The sequence below is a fragment of the Phyllobates terribilis genome, unplaced genomic scaffold (genome assembly GCF_046119375.1).
Source record: "Phyllobates terribilis strain yellow unplaced genomic scaffold, ASM4611937v1 Scaffold_9__5_contigs__length_417890890, whole genome shotgun sequence".
In the NCBI taxonomy this organism is placed as follows: Eukaryota; Metazoa; Chordata; class Amphibia; order Anura; family Dendrobatidae; genus Phyllobates; species Phyllobates terribilis.
Genome location: NW_027362769.1, coordinates 385,385,017 through 385,409,333, shown reverse-complemented (window position 1 = coordinate 385,409,333; position 24,317 = coordinate 385,385,017). Strand labels below are relative to the sequence as shown.

Sequence of the window (24,317 nt, the reverse complement as noted above, 5' to 3'; positions counted from 1 at the left end):
TTTCAAGAGTTGGTCAATGACATCTTCCGGGACCTTCTCTACTCCTGCGTGGTGGTGTACCTGGACGACATCTTGGTCTTCTCTCCGGATCTCCAGACTCACCGGAGGGATGTTCGTCAGGTCCTGCTCAGGCTCAGGCAGAACCACCTCTTCGCTAAATATGAGAAGTGCCTCTTTGAGCAGACCTCGCTTCCATTTTTGGGCTACATAATTTCTCAGACCGGCCTACGAATGGATCCTGAGAAACTGTCTGCCATCGAGAAGTGGCCTCGACCGAAGGTGTTGAAGGCCATTCAGCAGTTCCTGGGCTTCGCCAACTACTACCGCCTCTTCATACCGCACTTCTCTTCCCGGACTGCCCCAATTTCCGCGCTCACCCGTAAGGGCACTAATCCCAGAGAGTGGCCGCCCGAAGCAGAGGAGGCCTTTCTTTCCTTAAAACAGGCCTTCTCTTCCGCCCCGGTGCTGCATCGCCCAGATGGCAACAAGTAGTTCTTCCTGGAGGTTGACGCCTCCTCCTCTGGAGCCGGAGCGGTACTTACCCAAAAATCGTCTTCCAGGAGAATGGTAACTTGTGGCTTCTTCTCCAAACTCTTCTCCCCTTCGGAGCGCAACTATTCCATAGGAGATCGAGAGTTATTGGCCATCAAGCTGGCATTGGAGGAGTGGCGTTACCTGCTCGAAGGGGCTCTTCACCCGGTAATAATTTACACTGACCACAAGAACTTGGCTTACCTCCAGCATGCCCAGAGACTTAACCCGCGCCAAGCCCGGTGGTCCTTGTTTTTTGCTCGCTTTGATTTTGTTCTTCATTTTCGCCCGGCTGACAAAAACATCAAGGCGGGCGCCTTGTCCCGATCCTTTCTGGTGTCTGATCTCGAGGAGGAACCGAAACACATCATCGATCCCGCCAGCGTAATGCAGGTGGCTCCCGTGAGTCTAAATCGTCTCCCTCCCGATAAGACGTTCGTATCAGTACCTGATCGGGAGAAGATCCTACACTGGGGTCACTCGTCTAAACTAGCTGGCCACGCCGGTCAGAAAAAGACCCTCCAGCTTATTACCCGGCACTACTGGTGGCCTACCCTGCACAAGGACGTAATAGACTTTGTTTCTGCCTGTGTGTCCTGCGCCCGCAACAAGGTTCCGAGACATCTGCCAGCCGGTCGCCTCCTTCCGCTTCCTGTACCTGCTGCCCCCTGGCAGCATATAGCTATGGACTTCATAACTGATCTCCCCGTCTCTGCCGGTTGTACGGCCATTTGGGTGGTCGCTGACCGCTTTTCCAAGATGGCTCATTTCGTTCCCCTGCCAGGCCTCCCGTCTGCACCCGAGCTGGCTAAAGACTTTATCCGCCACATCTTCCGTCTTCATGGCCTGCCCCTCCACATCGTGTCGGATCGTGGGGTACAGTTCACCTCACGCTTCTGGAGAGCCACTTGTAAACTGCTAGACGTCACCCTGGACTTCTCCTCCGCTTACCACCCACAGTCTAATGGTCAAGTGGAGCGGATCAATCAGAACCTGACCAGTTACCTCCGGCACTTCGTTAATGCCCATCATTCAGACTGGGTGGATCTCCTACCATGGGCCGAGTTCTCTTACAACAATCACGAGAGCGAATCTTCCTCCAAATCCCCGTTTTTTGTAGTCTTCGGTCAGCATCCTCGGATCCCTTTTCCTGTCTCCACCTCTGTGGACAACCCGGCTGCGGAATCTCTCGTTAGCAAATTTTCCTCCATTTGGGAGAGTACCCGATCCGCACTCCTTCAGTCGTCCGAGCGGATGAAAAGACACGCTGACAAAAAACGTCTGGATCCTCCACAATTTCGTCCTGGAGATAAAGTCTGGCTCTCGTCCAAGTATGTCCGGCTCAAGATTCCCTCATACAAGTTAGGGCCTCGGTTCATCGGCCCACTGGAGGTTATCAAACAGATCAACCCGGTGGCCTATAAATTGAAACTCCCGGCCAACTTGCGGATCCCTAACTCCTTCCATGTATCTCTCCTCAAACCCGTGGTACTTAACTCTTTTTCCAAGTCTACAGGTACACCTCCTGCTCCGGTTTCTGCTGAAGACGAGTTTGAGGTAGAGAACATTCTTGCCACCAAAAGGGTAAGAGGAAAGACCTTTTTTCTAGTAGATTGGAAGGGGTTTGGTCCTGAGGAGAGAACGTGGGAGCCCCGGGAGAACATCCATGCCCCTCTCATCCTTGCTAAATTTCTGTCTGACCTAAAAAAGGGGGGGCCTAAAGGGGGGGGTACTGTAGCGTCGGCGTCCCTGCCCCCTGCTAGGCAGGGACGCTGTTCCCCTCACCTCTCCGCTCCGAGTCCGGCGTCCTCCTCCCGCTCTGCTGGCAGCGCACGCTCCTTCCCGGCCACGGTGCTTAGGGCGCGCGCGCCCGCGCTCCCTCCCTCTTAAAGGGGCCGCGCGCGCCGTCCTAAGGAGTCCCCGGCCAATGGCCGGAGGACTTCACCATATATAAGGCACCTCCTCCAAAATGGAGGTGCCCGAGCAATGTTGTTGCACTGTTCACTACTCTGCTTCAGCCCTCAGGTCCCGTTGCCAGTTACCTGCCAGTTTCCTGCCAGTGTTGCTGCCTGATTCCTGCCTGTTATCCGCTTACCTGCTTGCTAGCCTGAGGTCCGACGGTCTGCCTTCCAACACCTGTCAGTCTGTCTATGGACCAGCTTGCCCGCTCACCTGGGAGCGCTCATCTGCTACCTGCCAGTTAGCCTACCTGGAGGCTCCGCCGTCACATGCTGTGACCACCTGCTTATCCAGAGACTCTCGCCTGCTCACCTGGGAGCACTCATCTGCATCCGCCTGTTAGCCTACCTGGAGGCTCCGCCGTCACATGCTGTGACCACCCGCTTACCCAGAGACTCTCGCCTGCTCACCTGGGAGCACTCATCTGCATCCGCCTGTTAGCCTACCTGGAGGCTCCGTCGTCACATGCTGTGACCACCCGCTTACCCAGAGACTCTCGCCTGCTCACCTGGGAGCACTCATCTGCCATCCGCCAGCTAGCCTACCTGGAGGCTCAGCCGTCACACGTCGTGCCTACCCTATACCCAGAGACTGTCCCGGTCACTTGCTGTGACCTCCTGCCCGTTCACCCAGAGACTGCCCCGGTCACTTGCTGTGACCACCTGCCCGTTCACTCAGAGACTGCCCCGGTCACTTGCTGTGACCACCTGCCCGTTCACCCAGAGACTTCCCCGGTCACTTGCCGTGACCTCCTGCCCGTTTACCCAGAGACTGTCCCGGTCACTTGCCGTGACCTCCTGCCCGTTTACCCAGAGACTGTCCCGGTCACCTGCTGTGACTACCTGCCCGTCTCCCCTGGTCACCACCCGCTTCCTTACAAGGACCGCCCCCTTGTATAGTTGCTCAGAGGTTCCGCCTCCCAGACCCGTTACACCTAGCAGCTATTTTACCATGAAGGCCTGCTGCACAAAGTCTCCTCTTGACAGTTGTTGTAGAGATGTGTCTGCTGCTAGAACTCTGTGTGGCATTGACCTAGTCTCTAATCTGAGCTGCTGTTAACCTGCAATTTCTGAGGCTGTGATTCGGATAAACTTATCCTCAGAAGCAGAGGTGACTCTTGGTCTTCCTTTCCTGGGGCGGTCCTCATGTGAGCTAGTTTTTTTGTAGCGCTTGATGGTTTTTGCAACTGCACTTGGGGACACTTTCAAAGTTTTCCCAATTTTTCGCACTTACTGACCTTCATTTCTTAAAGTAATGATGGGCACTCATTTTTCTTTACTTGGCTGCTTTTTTCTTGCCATAATACAAATTCTAACAGTCTATTCAGTAGGACTATCAGCTGTGTATCCATCAGAGTTCTGCACAACACAACTGATGGTCCCAACCCCATTTATAAGGAAAGAAATCCCACTTATTGAACCTGACAGGGCACACCTGTGAAGTGAAAACCATTTCCCGTGACTACTTCTTGAAGCTCATCAAGAGAATGCCAAGAGTGTGAAAAGCAGTCATCAAAGCAAAAGGTGGCTACTTTGAAAAACCTAGAATATAAGACATATTTTCAGTTGTTTCACACTTTTTTGTTTAGTATATAATTCCACATGTGTTAATTCATAGTTTTGATGCCTTCAGTGTGAATGTACAATTTTCATAGTTATGAAAATACAGAAAAATCTTTAAATGAGAAGGTGTGTCCAAACTTTTGGTCTGTACTGTATATGTTCTATCAAACTATGAACAACAGTGATAAGCAGTTCTGCTGGAGATAGAGACATTTCTTACTTCTTGTGTGTCACTGTTCTCCACTGCCCTCCTCTAATCTTATGCTTGGTTAACCTCATGCTGCCCCAACCCCCCCTACTTACAATGTATGAAACTGAAAGTGAAAATGTGTTGCAAATTCTTAGTAGTAAAGCTCCTCCTCTAGACTAGATGTTTACTAGGTGTGCGTCTTCCAAGCTTCTCACAGCTGCTACTCAGAAGAGGAAGACTGTAAGAAGTATTATCCTTTCAACAAACTTTGCATCAGTTAACTGTGAGTACATGAGAAATAACAGTATTACTGACCACTATATCAGTTGTACGACCTGGCAATAATTTTGTACAATTGTTTTTAGGAAAAACAATTGTCATTTGGATTGTAAATGCAGAATTAAAAACCTGAGAATGTCAAAGAAGCGTCACATTAAATCAGCTGTATTTGAACATTTCACCATCACTCAAGATAGAAAACATTATGTCTGTCAGTGTATGACAAATGATCCAGATGAAAACAAATGCTGTGAAGCCAATATCAGTGCATATTCAGGCAAAGATAAAAATGCTCCTACCAGAGCTTCTAATCTCAAGAGAGACATTTACAGCGCTTTCATCCAGAAGTACTGAAAGCAGTGGATGAGAAAGACTGCATCCAAACCAATGAACCAGTGCCCAGCTCTTCCAGCCAAACAAAGGAGCAGAGAACTTTGCAGCCATCAGTTGCAAGATATTTTGTCAGTGACAAAGTTACTGTGACAATGACAGTAGATACATTTAAAAAATAGATCATAGAGCTTGTTGTAAAGGATAGTGTGCCTATTTCATTATTTTCACGACCAGCTTTTATGTGTCTGAATGGGGAAATGGCCCGCAAGCTTGGTGTTTCTCTGGAGAGAGAGAGTATTAGAAAATTAGTAATCGAAGAAGCTTTTAAACAAAAGGAAGAACTTAAAAAAAACTCTCTTTCTGTTTCTTAAAATGGATGCCTGCACACGTCACAGAGTGAACTATTTTGCCATCAATGTCCGATTTGTTTGTGACAAAAATGAAATAGTTACCAAGACATTGGCAGTAAAAGACACCAAAGCTCATCACACCAGTGAGTTTCTCCAGGTCTTGGTGGAAAAGGTTCTGCAAGACTATGAACTTAAAAAAGAGCAAGTTCTTTCTGTCGTAACTGACAATGCTTCAAATATGATAAGTACTATTAAGCTAATGAATGAGAGTAATGATGGTGACCAGCAGCTAGAAGAATATTCTGGGTCCACAGACACAAATGTTTGAAATAGAGGAACACAGTATTGTAACTGAGGAGCAAACTGAAGTTGCTTCAGATAAACAGCAACATGATAGTTTAGATGATCTTGTTGAAACTGTGTCAATACGTTCTTTCATTCATCACATGCGCTGTGTTGTGCATACGCTACAGCAGGCTATAAGAGACAATCTGCAAGAAGGACAGGCTGCTGCACTGATTGGCAAGGGGAGAAAATTGGCTACTGTTGCCAGAACCCCTAAAGTTGACTCAATTTTGAAGAGACGTGCTGGAAAAGGGGCAATTATTGATCAAGCCACACGATGGGGCAGTACTTACTTAATGATTCAGCGCTTGGTTGAACTGAAAACCTTTCTTGTAGACATGGCTAACCCTCAACTGACGCTAAATGAAAGTCAGTGGAATCAGGTGACTGAGCTGGAAAAATTGCTAGAGCACCCATTTACAGTGACTAAAAAATGACAAGCAGAGGACTTAACTCCAGGTATTTTCTTAAAGGAGTGGATGAACCGGATGTTTCACCTGTCCCAAAGAGGAGGGTTAACTGCAAGTGGCATTGCTACATCAATGAAAGGAGAGAGGAGCTACTATTACAAAATAACATTCTTTTGGCAGCTGTTTATGTAGACCCAATGCATCGGATTCTTCTAGATGATCAACAGCTAACTAAAGGAAAAGAAGCTCTGTTTGAAATAGCAGTAAGGATGAAAGGGTTGCAGAACAGTCAGGAGGAACAAGAAGAATTTGGTCATCCTGCCACATCTTCACCCTCATCATCAACTGATGAAGAATTTAATTTAGAAAAATATTTGGATCATAAGGACCGTGCAAAGCGTTCCCGCATAGAAGAGTCATCCCCATCAAGGAACACAGCCAGTACATTTCAGCAGAATTTTTCATGTGCACTAAAAGAAATTGAGAAATTTGACCGTTCATCAAAAATAACAGTGCAACAAGCGATTCCTCTGTATCCTGACATTGTCAGAGATGTTGCCCCCCGAGTGGTTACTGCTTTGCCACCAACCCAAGTTAGTGTAGAGAGGTTGTTCTCTGCTCTCAAAATAATTAGATCAAATTTGAGGGCATCCATGGAGGGGATCTGACAGAGGCAATACTTTTTCTGAGGACAAATTTATAGATTTCTTCTTATTAACTGCATAACAGTGTTATTTACTTACAAGAGTTTATAAAAGTTTATAAAAGTTATTTGCTATATTCTAATTGTATTCTAATAAGTATAGTTTTTGCTGTAAGTGGTCTGATTACTTATATGATGGTGAGAAACTGAATAAGCACGATGTTAATATTTTACAACAGTAAATTTATTGTTACGAATTGGCCATTTATGAAGGAGTCGGAGCCTGATAAAAGCCAGGAGTCGGAGTCGCAACTGTGGCTTACCGACTCCACAGCCCTGGTCAAAATGATGTTCTCCAGCCAGGGGCTACATGGAAGGACCAAAATGGCAGCAATGGGCCCCTGCTGCTGTGAAAACACATCGGCACCCCGCGATTACGATATTTAAATGCCGCTGTCTGTGATTTACATCACACTTCGTTTAACATAGACTGGTTGCTATGTGATGTAGGCGGTCATCAGGCAGCATGTCCCTAGCAACCAGTCTCAGACTACTAAGGGCTCAGAAGAGGGGGTAAGGATGCTCGGCGGCCCCCAAACCAGACATTTCTCTGTCCCTTACTGCTGTCTTCATCAGTTTGATAGAAGTTTACATACAGGCGGAGAATCCCTTTAAATGTCACTATTTGTGGTCGGGATATTTCCTCGTAAGGCAGAAGATTAAAGGACTGAAAACTTTCCCAGGAGGGTGAATACTTACTGCAGACCAACGCAAGAACCATTCGGAGAACCTTGTACGGGCAGCGCATCCCGGCCCAGTTCTGCCAGGGAGAGAAGGGAGAGGTTATCGGGGGCTGGACATGTTGGCGTCATTGATGGGGGAGCACTACACCTTATGTCACTTTGTGATGCCAGAAAACTGATGTGGAAGGATAATAAATACCCCCACACACCCTAGATGTAGCCATTTTTATGGAGTGTTCCTTTAAAGGGGTATTCCCATATCCAAAATCCTATCCCAATATGTAGTAGGTGTAATATTAGCAAATACCTCCAATTAGAAATGTAGTATAGTTATTCTGATTAGCTCTGTCACTTACCCCATGTGCAGGGCATTGCAGCAGCTTAGGTATCCATGTTTATGACGACTAACTGTCACTGTATGAGTGGTAGTAACCATGGATACCTAAGCTGCTGCAATGCCATGCACAACAGGTAAGTGACATAGCTAATCAGGAGAACTATACTACATTTCTAATTGGAGATATTTGCTAATATTATTATTACACCTACTACATATAGGAATAGGATCTTGGAGATGGTAATACTCCTTGACGGCTGGGACTGCACAGCGACATGTCAGGATATGTGGGGCCATTGAAGCCCTGACGCATAGGAGAGGTGACCCCTTACATTTCGGGATTGTGACCATAACATTTCGGGCCGGGCTTTGACTTGTAATTGAATTTAGGTCAGGATGTAGTTGCTATGGCTGCCGTGACTAGGCCTTGTCCTGTTCTCATGCCTCCCTATTACTGATGGCGCGGTGACGGCTCCTGAGACGATGGGCAGCCTCCCTGTAATGACAGGACCCCCATCCCGTATGCTGCAGCTCCGGCCCATGTCACAGAATAATCCTCCAGCGGAGGCAAATCCTCTGTGCGCTGTCAGCCCCGCTCTTCGCAGCCCGTCTCACTGCTGTCAAGCTGTCGCCTCCCCTCATGTCACTGGTGTCGCAGGCGGTGACACGGGCTTCTCAATGGCAGCAGAAGAGCGCACAGTCTTATGCGCAACCCACATTTCTATTTATTTTTTCCTATAACTTTCATAAACGTCCTTAATATCTGACGGTAAGTCGGGCATAATACTGAGGCTACTGCAGTGATTTGCCTCGCAGTGCCCTCACCGTCAGGCTTCTCATAGGCATGGTGACTGGAGGACATTTTTTTTGCACCTGCTAAAATATACAGGATATATAGTCCCCAGTATACGGCTATTCTAATATATAATGTACAGTGTAGGTAATAACTCACCATAACAACGTTAGCCAGATGGGCAGAACACAGCGCGTATACACCGCCCGAGCCTCCCACTAATGGAGCTCTCATGTCTGTGACTGAGACTGCAAGGGATCCTGGGAAAGAATAGACATGTTATCTTACAGTACCTATAGTCTTCCCTATAGGGGGCAGTATTATAGTAGTTATATTCTTGTACATAGGGGGCAGTATTCTAGTAGTTATATTCTTGTACATAGGGGGCAGTATTCTAGTAGTTATATTCTTGTACATAGGAGCAGTATTATAGTAGTTATATTCTTGTACATAGGGGGCAGTATTATAGTAGTTATATTCTTGTACATAGGAGCAGTATTATAGTAGTTATATTCTTGTACATAGGAGCGGTATTATAGTAGTTATATTCTTGTACATAGGAGCAGTATTATAGTAGTTATATTCTTGTACATAGGAGCAGTATTATAGTACTTTATATTCTTGTACATAGGGAGCAGTATTATAGTAGTTATATTCTTGTACATAAGGAGCAGTATTATAGTAGTTATATTCTTGTACATAGGAGCAGTATTATAGTAGTTTATATTCTTGTACATAGGGAGGATTATTATAGTAGTTATATTCTGATACATAGGGGGCAGTATTATAGTAGTTATATTCTTGTACATAAGGGACAGTATTATAGTAGTTATATTCTTGTACATAGGGGCAGTATTATAGTAGTTATATTCTTGTACATAGGGGGCAGTATTATAGTAGTTATATTCTTGTACATAGGGGCAGTATTATAGTAGTTATATTCTTGTACATAGGGGACAGTATTATAGTAGTTATATTCTTGTACATAGGGGGCAGTATTATAGTAGTTATATTCTTGTACATAGGGGGCAGTATTATAGTAGTTATATTCTTGTACATAGGGGGCAGTATTATAGTAGTTATATTCTTGTACATAGGGGCAGTATTATAGCAGTTATATTCTTGTACATAGGGGCAGTATTATAGTAGTTATATTCTTGTACATAGGAGCAGTATTATAGCAGTTATATTCTTGTACATAGGGGGCAGTATTATAGTAGTTATATTCTTGTACATAGGGGCAGTATTATAGCAGTTATATTCTTGTACATAGGGGCAGTATTATAGTAGTTATATTCTTGTACATAGGGGCAGTATTATAGCAGTTATATTCTTGTACATAGGGGGCAGTATTATAGCAGTTATATTCTTGTACATAGGGGGCAGTATTATAGTAGTTATATTCTTGTACATAGGGGGCAGTGTTATAGTAGTTATATTCTTGTACATAGGGGCAGTATTATAGCAGTTATATTCTTGTACATAGGGGGCAGTATTATAGTAGTTATATTCTTGTACATAGGGGCAGTATTATAGTAGTTATATTCTTGTACATAGGGGGCAGTATTATAGTAGTTATATTCTTGTACATAGGGGGCAGTATTATAGTAGTTATATTCTTGTACATAGGGGGCAGTATTATAGTAGTTATATTCTTGTACATAGGGGGCAGTGTTATAGTAGTTATATTCTTGTACATAGGGGCAGTATTATAGTAGTTATATTCTTGTACATAGGGGGCAGTATTATAGTAGTTATATTCTTGTACATAGGGGCAGTATTATAGTAGTTATATTCTTGTACATAGGGGGCAGTATTATAGTAGTTATATTCTTGTACATAGGGGGCAGTATTATAGTAGTTATATTCTTGTACATAGGGGGCAGTATTATAGTAGTTATATTCTTGTACATAGGGGGCAGTATTATTATGGTTAGTGTTAGTGCAGTAAGGATATTTTTCACAGTTTTATCGAGCAATAGGTGAATGTCTTGAAAGGTGAGAACTGTGTATGTGATGCAGAAATGTGCACAGAACAGTTGTCACTTCCCTTGATTCGAGGTTACAATGAACACGAATTTGCATCTCTCATATTAAATATAATTCTTTATGTAGCTGGTAAATGATGGACTCACCCGCCAGGACCCCGGCCAGGTACAGGAAGCTGATCCTCAGCACCCCATGGACCATCTCTAGCGGCACGCCGATCATGAGCTGGAGGAGGGTGTTAAAGCCGAGTTGCTCCAAGCTGGAAATGTCACATAAAGGGTCAGATGTAGAGAGGATTGAGGTGATGTCGGTAATTAGTAGATTCATTAGTGGTTTTGTCTGTGTTTTCAGTCATATTCATTATCCATTATAGTAATCACGAAATAGACAGAAAGTCTGACTACTCTGACCCGGAGCCTGTGGTGAGAGTGGTTGTCACTTCTCCTACCCCACGTGCAGTCACATATCGGTCACTTTCCAAATGTCCGTCTTATTTATTGGAACTGTCTGCCGCCATTATGTATTACCTTCGCCCCATTCCCCTTCTCTGCATTTCTTTTCTTTACCTCTAGAGGGAATATTCTAGAATTATCTGTGACTCGCTGATCCATCGTCTGATTAATGTTCCATTTGTTTAAAAACTAACCAAGTAAACACTGTGCACAAATGTGAAGCTGCGACTCGGTGATTTCACCCTCGGTCACGGAAGCCTCTATTAAGCCTCTATGTGCGCTCGTCTGATCCCCGGTGAATGGCGGCGGGGCTTTGCTGAGTGAAGCCTTTTCAGGTTCAGGAGTTTTGTGATTGCGTGCACCATTTACAATGACTCCTGGCGTCGCCTCTAAGTGTGAGAGTAAAGTCGTATTTCCTGGCTCAGCGCCCGGAGCCATCGTCGCCGCAGTTCCTTCAGAAATATCTATTCGCTTTGGCATGTGGTCGTATTTCTGAAATATTCCAGCTCTGTTTGCTTTAAACACAAGATGTAACAAATCGTTCCCACCTTCGATGGCGGCGGAGAAATACCCCGTAACCTAAAGACGTGCTCCACCCACGGTTAGTAATAGCACTGATGTAAAACCGCTTCATTGCAAGTTAATAAAACTGTCGGTTCATAGAAACAGTCAGCAATCTGATAGTGTTCTTTGATATTCGTACTAAAACATCTAACAATGGACACCTTTTCAGCCTTGAGGTCCGACCTCTGTGACACCTTGTATTTCGACAATGAAGCTTGCAAAGCATTAATTTGGCCCTGATCCCCATACAAATTTTCACTGCAAAGAAGCATAAAATATTTGCAGGATCCTGGTCCAGGGGCTAGGTTAGTAGTCAGTCTGCTAGACCAGAGCGCTGTGAACCACCTCCTACCTCCATACCATGACTCCTCTTTGATTAGTCGGCCAAGTGTGACACACACATGGAAGCAGCACCAGGGATACTAATCAGATGAAAGAGATGTCAGCAGGTAGAAGGAGGTTTGCAGGGCTCGGGTCTAGCTGCCACGGACTATTGACTTTTTCCTATTGAATTTTTACTACTTTCAGCTATGCAGGGATGTAATTTAGCAGTACCTCTGCACAGAGGGTTGTGGAGAAGGAAAAACAGTAAAGGAGCTGTGGCGCTTGATCACCAGTGTAGTTGACCTGTGCAGCAGTACCTCTGCACAGAGGGTTGTGGAGAAGGAAATACAGTAAAGGAGCTGTGGCGCTCGATCACCACTGCAGTTGGCCTGTGCAGCAGTACCTCTGCACAGAGGGTTGTGGAGAAGGAAAAAACAGTAAAGGAGCTGTGGCGCTCGATCACCAGTGCAGTTGACCTGTGCAGCAGTACCTCTGCACAGAGGGTTGTGGAGAAGGAAAAACAGTAAAGGAGCTGTGGCACTTGATCACCAGTGTAGTTGACCTGTGCAGCAGTACCTCTGCACAGAGGGTTGTGGAGAAGGAAATACAGTAAAGGAGCTGTGGCGCTCGATCACCACTGCAGTTGACCTGTGCAGCAGTACCTCTGCACAGAGAGTTGTGGAGAAGGAAAAACAGTAAAGGAGCTGTGGCACTCGATCACCACTGCAGTTGATCTGTGTAGCACTACCTCTGCACAGAGGGTTGTGGAGAAGGAAAAACAGTAAAGGAGCTGTGGCGCTCGATCACCACTGCAGTTGACCTGTGCAGCAGTACCTCTGCCCAGAGGGTTGTGGAGAAGGAAAAACAGTAAAGGAGCTGCGGCGCTCGATCACCACTGCAGTTGATCTGTGCAGCACTACCTCTGCACAGAGGGTTGTGGAGAAGGAAAAACAGTAAAGGAGCTGCGGCGCTCGATCACCACTGCAGTTGACCTGTGCAGCAGTACCTCTGCACAGAGGGTTGTGGAGAAGGAAAAACAGTAAAGGAGCTGTGGCGCTCGATCACCACTGCAATCCCTTCATTCTTTGGATCAGTTGGAAATACGGAGGTGAAACCACCAGCAATTATTTTATGATGGCAATGCCCCTTTAACACATAAATACCCAATTTCGGTAACTTTTATATCGGTGACAAGCTGTATATATTCACACAAGCTAGAAAGTAACATAACAAGATCTGTCAACATCAGCATGGTAACTGCTTCAGTGTATGAACTTAGTAAAATCAGAGTGGAAAGTTAAGGCCCATTTACTTACTAGGTACAAGTCGTAAAATCAGAGTGGAAAGTTAAGGCCCATTCACTTACTAGGTACAAGTCGATGGTTTATGGCCCCATTCACAATAGGGATCATTATCATGATCTTTCTATGCTTGTCAGAAACACATCGGACAATTTAAACGGGATCACGATAAAGAGCGTTTTGCTCGCTTTGGTGGCGTGTTTACACTGCCTATTTGTACGCTCATTTTCCATTGATCAGGACTTTACTAAAAAGTTAATAAAGATACCGCAAGCATGTTTACACGGATGCAGAATTTTTACATTTACACAGCCGATTCTAAATAATGGAGCTCCCCTTTAAGGTCAGATCTGTATTTTGCCGTCCAGTCCAACCTATATAGAAAATCATGTGTAAATAACACCAGGAAGTTTCGGATCGCCGCCTAGTGGTGCACAGCATAGTGGTCAAGAAGTCCCGCCAGGCCGGAGGCCGTGCTCACGAGCCGAAGGCTGATGTATGTGGTAGAGACTCCAGGTCAGTGCATGCCCCACCGGCCTACAATAATAACACTGCTGCTATAATAAGACCTGGCGGTGGCGGCTCACAGACTTCTCGCCCCTCCTGAGATGAGGATGAACCACTACAAGTCCTATAATTAGGATGTCACAATTATGCTCTCGCGTTACCATGGCAACCGTGACTGCGGCCTTGGGATCAATGCACAGAACAAGGCCCTGGGTGGTTCAATAAAGCAGAAGAGAACGATGGAGGCGAGGGAGCACGGAGAAATGGGAATTACCGTACTACACAGGGAAACGTTTTACTGCCACATAGGCTGCATATGGCCTCCATTACACCTGCCTCAAGGTTGTCACCTGGCTTTCCCAGACTCCTGGCTTTCCCAGACTCCTGAATGGCAAATCTGACACAGGATACGACTCTGGTCTCCTAACTAACCTCTCAGCCACTTAAAACCATTCCTCTATCCATCAGGCTGTGGCTGAGACGAGGCTTAGTGTCCACATCCAGAGCATTTCAGATACACTGTCATAGAAACCGTCAGCAAGCAGGCAACTTCTGACAGATCCTCTTGTGCAAGGTCCAAATCTGTTCCCCTCTTTACCCTTCACCCCAAAATTTAGTGATATTACATCTGTAAAACAAAAGTATTTACACCCCCTCCATATATGCACAGGGTGGGCGGAGCTGAGCCCATTTGTGACCACACCCCTTTAAGGGAACGTGAACCTTTTTTTAGGTGACTGCAAAAAAATTAAAAAGAAGGAAATTTGCTCTGCAGATTCCCCATCAATTATGTCTTTATTTTGCCTTCTGCCTGATTTACAGAGGGAGCGACATGAGGTTTTTTTTTTTTCTATAGCTGAGGATTGAGGTTTAATGCACCAGGATCCTTCAAAAACATCTATAGAGTCCTCCATGTACGATCTCAAGTACCTGGTTACCATGGAAATCACATGAAAAAAATATCTCCCGTATCTCCAAGCAGATTTATTTAATGCCGTATCTCTGCCTCACAAAATCTCCATCCTTCAGTAAAACCCGCAGGAGAGGAACAGAGATTGTGGCGGAGGAAACCCTGCACCATGACGCCAAAGAAGTGTAAAAAAAATGACTAGCCTATATTACCTGCTTCACTGCGTTATCTGTTACTTTGCAAAGTGAAAAAAGCCTCTTTGTGGAAACCATCAACAAGCAGGGTAGCTGCTAATGACACAATGCGTCAACACTCCCACAATGATGACTGCACCACCAGAGGTTTTGGAATTGAGCGGCGGTCTTTAAGGGTGCCATTTTGGATATCTCAGCCTGTAAAACCTGTCCCATTTTATGCCTAGTGACAACCTCTCTGTACACATATCGTTAGTAGAGATATAGTTGTCACAAATTCTAGCACCACCCACCCCAAAGCACTACATGGCGGCACTTACCCAACGTGCATGAACATATATGTGAGGAAGCGCCAGGCTCTGGCTCGATGTCCCGGGTGGTATACCAGGGGGCTCTTCATGTACTCGGGGTGGTACGTCTGTAACACCCACTTGTTCAATTTGATGCCATAACACAGGAACACGATGATCTAGAGTGGATGAGACAGGCCTAAGAACAGCAGAAGAAGGCCAGTGGACTATTAACCCCTTAGGTAGCCGGGCAGGTTGCTGCGCTCTCATTCAACTACAAAATAAGCCCTGCAGTCAGAAGGTAGCTCCAAACATTTGGGAGGACTGTCCCCAGATCTTCTGTGTATGAGGCTTGTGCAGATCCTTCTGTCTCTTCATATGATCCCAGACAGACTGGATGATGTGACATCCGGGCTCTGTGGGGCCGGATCATCACTTCAAGGACTCCTCGTTATTAATGCCATTGGCTCGATGTTTGGGGTCGTTGTCTAGTTGCAGAATAAATTTGGAGCCAATCAGACTCCTCCCTAATGGTATTACATGATGGATAAGTATCTGCCTGGATTTCTCAGTATTGAGGACACCAAGAAATTGGCAGCAGATGAAAGACACATCATGTTACTTGTCTTCAAAATCGGCAGATGTCCAGCAGTGGCATCAGCTCAGAACTGGCAGCAACCAGTGAGACCCAGCTACATCCATCTACCTTTCGGAGAATTGTGGCACAAAAAAGGGCTGAGAAAGTGAGGTAAATACTTATCCATCAACTAATACCATCAGGGAAGCATCTGATTGGCTCCAAATTTATTCTGCAGCCGGACAACGACCAAAAACATCCAGCTAATGGCCCCGACTCATCATTGCTGTTTCTCCACTTTTCTTTCGTAATTTGCTTCTTTTCAACAGCTTTAGTATTTGCACCTTGTTCTCTACACGTTATGTGCCACTTTTTCCGCTGTTTTTCTTTACGTCTTATTTTATTTTTCCTCAACTAGGTTGCTTATCCGGATGTTTTAGGCAGATGCTTGAAATACAACTTTTACCAAATGTCGCTTTTTTAGGGGGCGCATCTTATTTTTGTGACTTTTGGCTGTGAAAAGTCGTAAAAACCTGCTAATGATAAAAATAAAGAGCATTTTTTTATTTTACACCAAATTCATGGACCGTGTGCTCCATTTTGAATAAATTGCAGCAAATAAACATCAGCGAATATCATGACAAAAAAAGAAAAGTGACATAAATCGCAAATCATTAATCAAGCATACCAATGTCATTATGAATGAGCTTCAGTGTAAAGAAGAATGAGGAGCCCTAAAAGTGATGATCCGGCCCCACAGAGCCCCGATCTCACATCATCCCATCTGTCTGGGATCATATGAAGAGACAGAAGGATCGGCACAAGCCTCATACACAGAAGATCTGAGGTCAGGTCTCCAAGATGTTTGGTACAGCTTCCTCTGAGTTCCTTCAAAAATTGTGTACAAGTGACGAGAAAAAGTGATGGAGGTGACGGGCGGTCACCAGATACTAATGATGGAGGTTACGGGCGGTCACCAGATACTGATGATGGAGGTGACAGGCGGTCAGCAGATACTGATGATGGAGACGAAGTCGAGCACCAGATACTGATGATGAAAGCCAAGGCGGGCATCGGATACTGATGATGGGGACGACTGACAGTCACCAGATACTGATGATGGAGGCAACGGGCGATCAAAAGATACTGATGATGGAGTTGATGGGCCGTCACCAGATATTGATGATGGAAGCGATGGGCGATCAAAAGATACTGATGATGGAGGCCACAGGCAGTCACCAGATACTGATGATGGAGGCGACGGGCGGTCACCAGATACCGACGACAAATGCGACGGGCGGTCACTAGCTACTGATGATGGAGGCGATGAGCAGTCACCAGATACTGATGATGGAAGCAACCGGCGGTCAAAAGATACTGATAATGGAGGTGACGGGGCGGTCTCCAGATACTGATGATGGAGGTGACGGGGCGGTCTCCAGATACTGATGATGGAGGTGACGGGGCGGTCTCCAGATACTGAGGGGATTTACATTTCTCTTTTGTTCATTCACTTAGTTTATTTTTTATCAATTAACAAATTACAATTAGCACTTCTATATATTAAAGTTTCTTACTCTTCAGCAGTTTTTCCATACTTGCCTAAGACTTTTGCACAGTTCTGTATATGAGATATATTTGATAGGCATGGAATGATGCAAATCACGGGATGGATAGACCTGTTAATAATATTTTAAATAATGGAAACAACATTTTCAAAACATCTGAATTTATTCAGGCTGGAGTAGGAGTGACACGGAGCACTTACAACCTCGACTTCAATCACTGAGGTTATTAATGGTCATCTGAGGAAGGTTCTGATGATTGCACTTAGGCAAATTATCAAGATCAACTTCTGGCAGCTCCTGTGTACATTATGCCATACACACCATAATCCCGGGAGTAATACCAGTGTGACATTCCCTCATGAAGGCTTCTTCGTGAAGTTGCCCATGTGGTCTCCTAATGAAGATCACAGGTTGGATTGGAAGTCTCTCAGTGACAAGTTCCATTTTTGCCTTGGACGCAATGATATCCGAAGATTGGCCTGAAGACCACATGGACAACACCATGAAGAGGTCTTCCCTAGGGAATGTGACACTGCTCCTACTCCCGGGAGTGTGGTGGCATAAAGTGCAGTAGCTGGGCTTCTCTCTTACATTGATTTGGTGGTGGAACCAGTCGTGCGGCAATTTCTCCAAAGTGTCCCAGGAGCACAACATAAGGCCGAATGTCGCTCGTGTTGCTGAGAGCAGCCTATACGATTTGAACGTGCTCCCATGGCTGCAGTGTCTCCAGACTTGTCTCCCGTCGAGCACATCTGGGACGTCATTGGTCGGTGATTACACAGGAGCTGCCAGTAGCAGATACTGATGATTTTCCCAAGTGCGTTCAGTGGCAAAACCTTCCTCAGGCAACCATGAATGACCTCATTGATAGCAGCCGAGGCTGGAAGTGCCAGGATTTCTGCACGTGGCTCCTACCCCACACTGAAGAAATCCAGATGTTTTGAACATTTCTTTCCTTATTTGCAGATCAGTAACGTCTCCGTTCTGTGATTTCCACAATTCCACAACTTCTTGGTGTTGCAGTTCCAATGTGGATGAGTGTAGATATCAGAGTGATACATACATTGATAGATGAGAGATAGAGAATAAACCAGTTCTTAGTGAGTACTTGCCTGTGTCAAAGTCACGGCTGCCATGAATACAGGTGGTGGACATGGACGATGCTGGTAGAAGTACCACCGCCTCTCCATCTCCCCCGGCAGGATCTCATATGCCACATAACGTACAAATCTCTTATAGACGCCCAGCCCAGCTTGATCCAGCAGCACATCACGAGGGAGAGCCCTCTGGCCGCTGCTAATGGCTCTGCGGAAACTACTGGACCTCTTGCTGCTTATCTGTGGAGTCACAGTAATGTTTCCATGTCAGATAATATGAAAGTGATTGATGATTTTCTCTATTATGCAGTCATTCCCTGATCCATTCCCTTGTCGTCTCATGGAAACCACCACCAAGCAGGTTACTAATCTTCTTACAATTTAAAGAAAGACCGTAAATAATTTGATTATTTCAGAACTACCAGTTATACGAAGGGAAGGAAAACTTTTCAGCCTTTAAATGGAAAATGAAATGTTTTCATTCACCGACAGCATGCAGAAATCTTGAAAACGATAAGAAATTTTAACACAAAATATATTTTAAAGTTGTAGAACATTTTTGTTAAATGGATATTTTATTACTCACCAAGTCCACGAGTTGCGGGTAGCAGATCTGTCCTTCTTCATTGCCTTGTGACAGAGCAAATAACATCTCCAACTTAGCGGGGTCCAGGGGCAGCTCATTGTTGTTTACCAGAGCGGCAAAGGTTTCGGCACATACAAAACCTGTGTTATCTGGGTCAAGCTGAAAAAAAAGAAAATAGCGGATATAACACCCTCTCAATGCCATAAAACATACTATTGTCACATCTCCACCAGGACATGTTCCTGTGACGTCTTCTGTTGCCAGGCGCTGCCGTATTCATTCTGCGGGTGGCGCAGGTGACAGAAGAAGTTCTGGAGGACGCAGGATCTGTCCAGCCATTTAGATTAGGGTGGTTGAGATCTGTAGTGCCGTCCAGTCTGACAGTGTGGGTGTGTGTGCTGTCCAGCTGGAGTTATCAGCTCTTTGCTCCAGCCAATTTGAGAGCACCACACCCTATTGATACTCCCAGCTTATTGCTGGAAGCTGCCAGATATCGTTTTGTGACATTCAGACCTGGTACTAAAGACAAAAGCTGACACACTCTCCCGAAAATTCTGTCCTTCTCAGTGTGAGACCTCTGAACCAGTTCCTATTCTCGCTGAGGGTATAGTTGTGTCTTCTGTTTCCTTAGCTCTTGTAGAAGAGATCTGTAGATCCCAAGAGTTAGCCCATGACACTACTCCTACCCAAAAACTATTTGTTCCTCCCGAGTTTTGCCTACGTATTTTTCAGGAGTCTCATGATTCTGTGCTTGCAGGTCACCCTGGTATTAACAATACCATCCGATTGGTAACCAGGAATTTTTGGTGGCCAACCATAGTTAAGGACTGTAGGAAATACATGCTCGCTTGTGTCCAAGCCAAGACGCCTCTAACCCGTCCCGCCGGTTTTCTCCAGCCCCTACCTGCTCCTAGGAATCCTTGGACCCACTTCTTCTTCATGGACTTTATTACTGACCTCCCACCCTTAGAAGAGAAAACTGCTACCTGGGTGGTGGTTGACAGGTTTAGTTATCTTTCATTTTGTCCCTTTGACTTGGTTGCCTAACTCTGAAACCTTAAGTAAGTTGTTCATTAATCACATTGTGCGTTTACATGGCATTTTAGAAAATATACAGTAGTTTCTGATCGGGGGACCCTGTTCATTTCCAGATTTTGGAATGCCTTCTGTAAAAAGATCAATATTGAGTTGTCTTTTTCATCTACCTACCACCCAGAGACCGACGGTCATACAGAGCGTACTAATCAAACACTCGAGCCATATCTTCAGTGTTATGTGTCTGATCATCAGTCTGACTGGGTGGAACATCTCTCATTAGCTGAATTTGCTATTAATAATCAATATCAAGAATCCATTACAACTTCTCAATTATTCTGCAATATTGGATTGCATCCTCATTTTGGTTCCTTTTTAACTACTGTGATGGATACTCCTTAGACTTTAATTTATCCACAGATTTTTTTTAACCTATCTGGTCTGAAGTCAGAGGGAACTTGAGGAAGGCGTAGCGCAGTAAAGACCTCAACTGCTAATAAGAGATGAGCTAGAGGCCTAAGCTTTGCAGTTAGGAACAAGGTATGGAGGTCCACGAAAAATATAAAGCTTAAGATTCCTTCTGACAAGCTGGGTCCCAGATTTATTGGTCCTCATGAAATAATTGAGGCCGTTAACCCTGCAGCTTTCTGCTTGAAACTTCCTCCATTTTTAAGATACTCAATGTGTTTCATAAGTACCTCCTCAAGCCATATCGTTCCCTGGTTCCTCCAGTCAGAAATCCTCCTGTGGTGGTTAAAGGCCATTTGGCGTATGAGGTGCAGAGAATCCTGGATTCTCGTATGGAAAGAGGGTCTGTACAATACCTGGTGCATTAGAGGGGTTATGGCCCAGAAGAGAGATCCTGGGTTCCGGCGAAAAATATCAACGCCAAAAACCTTATCAAAAAGTTTCATCTTCTGTATCCAAATAAATCTGGTTTTAAGGGTCTGGAAGCCCCTCTTAAAAGTGTTGGGGGGGGGTACTCTCACATCTCCACTAGGGCCTGCTCCTTTGAAGTCTGTTTCTGTCGCCAGGCGCTGCCATATTCATTCTGATGACAACGCTGGTGATAGAAGAGACATTGGAATCAGAAGCTCTGGTCATGGCAGGCTCTGTCCAGCCACTTAGATTTGGGTTAGATTTTCAGCTTTCAGCATCCTGCTCCAGTCAATTGAAGAGCGCCACACCCTACTTAAGCTTCTAGGCTACTGCTGGAAGCTGTCAGATATAGCTGTGCATCCATGGTTAGGGCTGTGGTTTCTGCTCCTCTGTTTGTGCTTAACTGTTTTGACCTTGGCTTCTTTTATCGACGCTTCTCCTGCCAGACGATTTTGTACCTTTGCTGCCGTCTTGGTTTTGACCCGACAACCTCACTATCATTCTTTCCAGCTTGCGCAACCGAACAGCAGCTGACTCTGTGGCCCCCTGTTTAGGGGCTAAAGGGTGAAGAATAGGGTAACCCCAAGGCTCTGGGAAACTGAGTAGTTTGTGCCAAGCCTGTTTATGGTAGCCATTTTAGAGCTGCCAGGTGCCCACTTACAGAGTCACCTTACAGTGGTGTAGTGTAGAGGACGTGTCCCGTGTGGTGTAGAATATAGAGGATGTGTCCCGTGCGGTGTAGTATATAGAGGATGTGTCCCGTGTGGTGTAGTATATAGAGGATGTGTCCCGTGTGGTGTAGTATATAGAGGATGTGTCCCGTGTGGTGTAGTATATAGAGGATGTGTCCCGTGCGGTGTAGTATATAGAGGATGTGTACCGTGTGGTGTAGTATATAGAGGATGTGTCCCGTGTGATGTAGTATATAGAGGATGTGTCCCGTGTGGTGTAGTATATAGAGGATGTGTCCCGTGTGGTGTAGTATATAGAGGATGTGTCCCGTGCGGTGTAGTATATAGAGGGTGTGTACCGTGCGGTGTAGTATATAGAGGATGTGTCCATCCCGTGTGGTGTAGTATATAGAGGATGTGTCCGTGTGGTGTAGTATATAGAGGATGTGTCCCGTGTGGTGCAGTATATAGAGGAGGTGTCCCGTGTGGTGTAGTATATAGAGGATGTGAGCCGTGCGGTGCAGTATATAGAGGACGTGTCCCGTGCGGTGTAGTATATAGAGGATGTGTCCCGTGTGGTGTAGTATATAGCGGATGTGTCCCGCGTGGTGCAGTATATGGAGGATGTGTCGCGTGTGGTGTAGTATATAGAGGAGGTGTCCCGTGTGGTGTAGTGTATAGAGGATGTGTCCCGTGTGGTGTAGTATATAGAGGATGTGTCCCGTGTGGTGTAGTATATAGAGGATGTGTCCCGTGTGGTGTAGTACATAGAGGATGTGTCCCGTGTGGTGTAGTATATAGAGGATGTGTCCTGTGTGGTGTAGTATATAGAGTATGTGTCCCGTGTGATGTAGTATATAGAGGATGTGTCCCGTGTGGTGCAGTATATAGAGGATGTGTCTCGTGTGGTGTAGTATATAGAGGATGTGTCCCGTGTGGTGTAGTATATAGAGGATGTGTCCCGTGTGGTGCAGTATATAGAGGATGTGTCCCGTGTGGTGTAGTATATAGAGGATGTGTCCCGGGCGGTGTAGTATATAGAGGATGTGTCCCGTGTGGTGTAGTATATAGAGGATGTGTCTCGTGTGGTGTAGTATATAGAGGATGTGTCCCGTGTGGTGTAGTGTATAGAGGATGTGTCCCGTGTGGTGTAGTATATAGAGGATGTGTCCCGTGTGGTGTAGTATATAGAGGATGTGTCCTGTGTGGTGTAGTATATAGAGGATGTGTCCTGTGTGGTGTAGTATATAGAGGATGTGTCCCGTGTGGTGTAGTATATAGAGGATGGGTCCCGTGTGGTGTAGTATATAGAGGATGTGTCCTGTGTGGTGTAGTATATAGAGGATGTGTCCTGTGTGGTGTAGTATATAGAGGATGTGTCCTGTGTGGTGTAGTATATAGAGGATGTGTCCCGTGTGGTGTAGTATATAGAGGATGTGTCCAGTGTGGTGTAGTATATAGAGGATGTGTCCTGTGTGGTGTAGTATATAGAGGATGTGTCCTGTGTGGTGTAGTATATAGAGGATGTGTCCTGTGTGGTGCAGTATATAGAGGATGTGTCCCGTGTGGTGCAGTATATAGAGGATGTGTCCCGTGTGGTGCAGTATATAGAGGATGTGTCCCGTGTGGTGTAGTATATAGAGGATGTGTCCCGTGTGGTGTAGTATATAGAGGATGTGTCCCGTGTGGTGTAGTATATAGAGGATGTGTCCCGTGTGGTGTAGTATATAGAGGATGTGTCCCGTGTGGTGTAGTATATAGAGGATGTGTCCCGTGTGGTGTAGTATATAGAGGATGTGTCCCGTGTGGTGTAGTATATAGAGGATGTGTCCCGTGTGGTGTAGTATATAGAGGATGTGTCCCGTGTGGTGTAGTATATAGAGGATGTGTCCCGTGTGGTGTAGTATATAGAGGATGTGTCCCGTGTGGTGTAGTATATAGAGGATGTGTCCCGTGTGGTGTAGTATATAGAGGATGTGTCCCGTGTGGTGTAGTATATAGAGGATGTGTCCCGTGTGGTGTAGTATATAGAGGTTATGTCCCGTGTGGTGTAGTATATAGAGGATGTGTCCCGTGTGGTATAGTATATAGAGGATTTGTCCCGTGTGGTGTAGTATATAGAGGATGTGTCCCGTGTGGTGTAGTATATAGAGGATGTGTCCCGTGTGGTGTAGTATATAGAGGATCTGTCCTGTGTGGTGCAGTATATAGAGGATGTGTCCCGTGTGGTGTAGTATATAGAGGATGTGTCCCGTGTGGTGTAGTATATAGAGGATGTGTCCTGTGTGGTGCAGTATATAGAGGATGTGTCCCGTGTGGTGTAGTATATAGAGGATGTGTCCCGTGTGGTGTAGTATATAGAGGATGTGTCCCGTGTGGTGTAGTATATAGAGGATGTGTCCCGTGCGGTGTAGTATATAGAGGATGTGTCCTGTGTGGTGTAGTATATAGAGGATCTGTCCTGTGTGGTGCAGTATATAGAGGATGTGTCCCGTGTGGTGTGGTATATAGAGGATGTGTCCCGTGTGGTGTAGTATATAGAGGATGTGTCTCGTGTGGTGCAGTATATAGAGGATGTGTCCCGTGTGGTGTAGTATATAGAGGATGTGTCTCGTGTGGTGTAGTATATAGAGGATGTGTCCCGTGCGGTGTAGTATATAGAGGATGTGTCCCGTGTGGTGTAGTATATAGAGGATGTGTCCCGTGTGATGTAGTATATAGAGGATGTGTCTCGTGTGGTGTAGTATATAGAGGATGTGTCCCGTGTGGTGTAGTATATAGAGGATGTGTCCCGTGTGGTGTAGTATATAGAGGATGTGTCCTGTGTGGTGTAGTATATAGAGGATGTGTCTCGTGTGGTGTAGTATATAGAGGATGTGTCCCGTGTGGTGTAGTATA

At 45.5% G+C, this 24,317-nt stretch overlaps 1 protein-coding gene across 2 annotated transcripts in view; it reads right to left on the bottom strand.

Annotated features, from left to right (window-relative positions):
- Positions 1 to 24,317, bottom strand: part of RHBDL1 (rhomboid like 1) — a 58,418-nt gene that overhangs the window by 11,663 nt on the left and 22,438 nt on the right. For both annotated transcript variants that reach the window (XM_073648577.1, XM_073648576.1), the window contains exons 2-7: positions 18,835 to 18,993; positions 18,264 to 18,488; positions 15,037 to 15,185; positions 10,611 to 10,723; positions 8,635 to 8,735; positions 7,362 to 7,422 (exon numbers count right to left, since the gene is read on the bottom strand). In XM_073648577.1, coding sequence (XP_073504678.1) covers positions 7,362 to 7,422; positions 8,635 to 8,735; positions 10,611 to 10,723; positions 15,037 to 15,185; positions 18,264 to 18,488; positions 18,835 to 18,993 — 808 coding nt within the window. The remainder of the gene's footprint in view (positions 1 to 7,361; positions 7,423 to 8,634; positions 8,736 to 10,610; positions 10,724 to 15,036; positions 15,186 to 18,263; positions 18,489 to 18,834; positions 18,994 to 24,317) is intronic.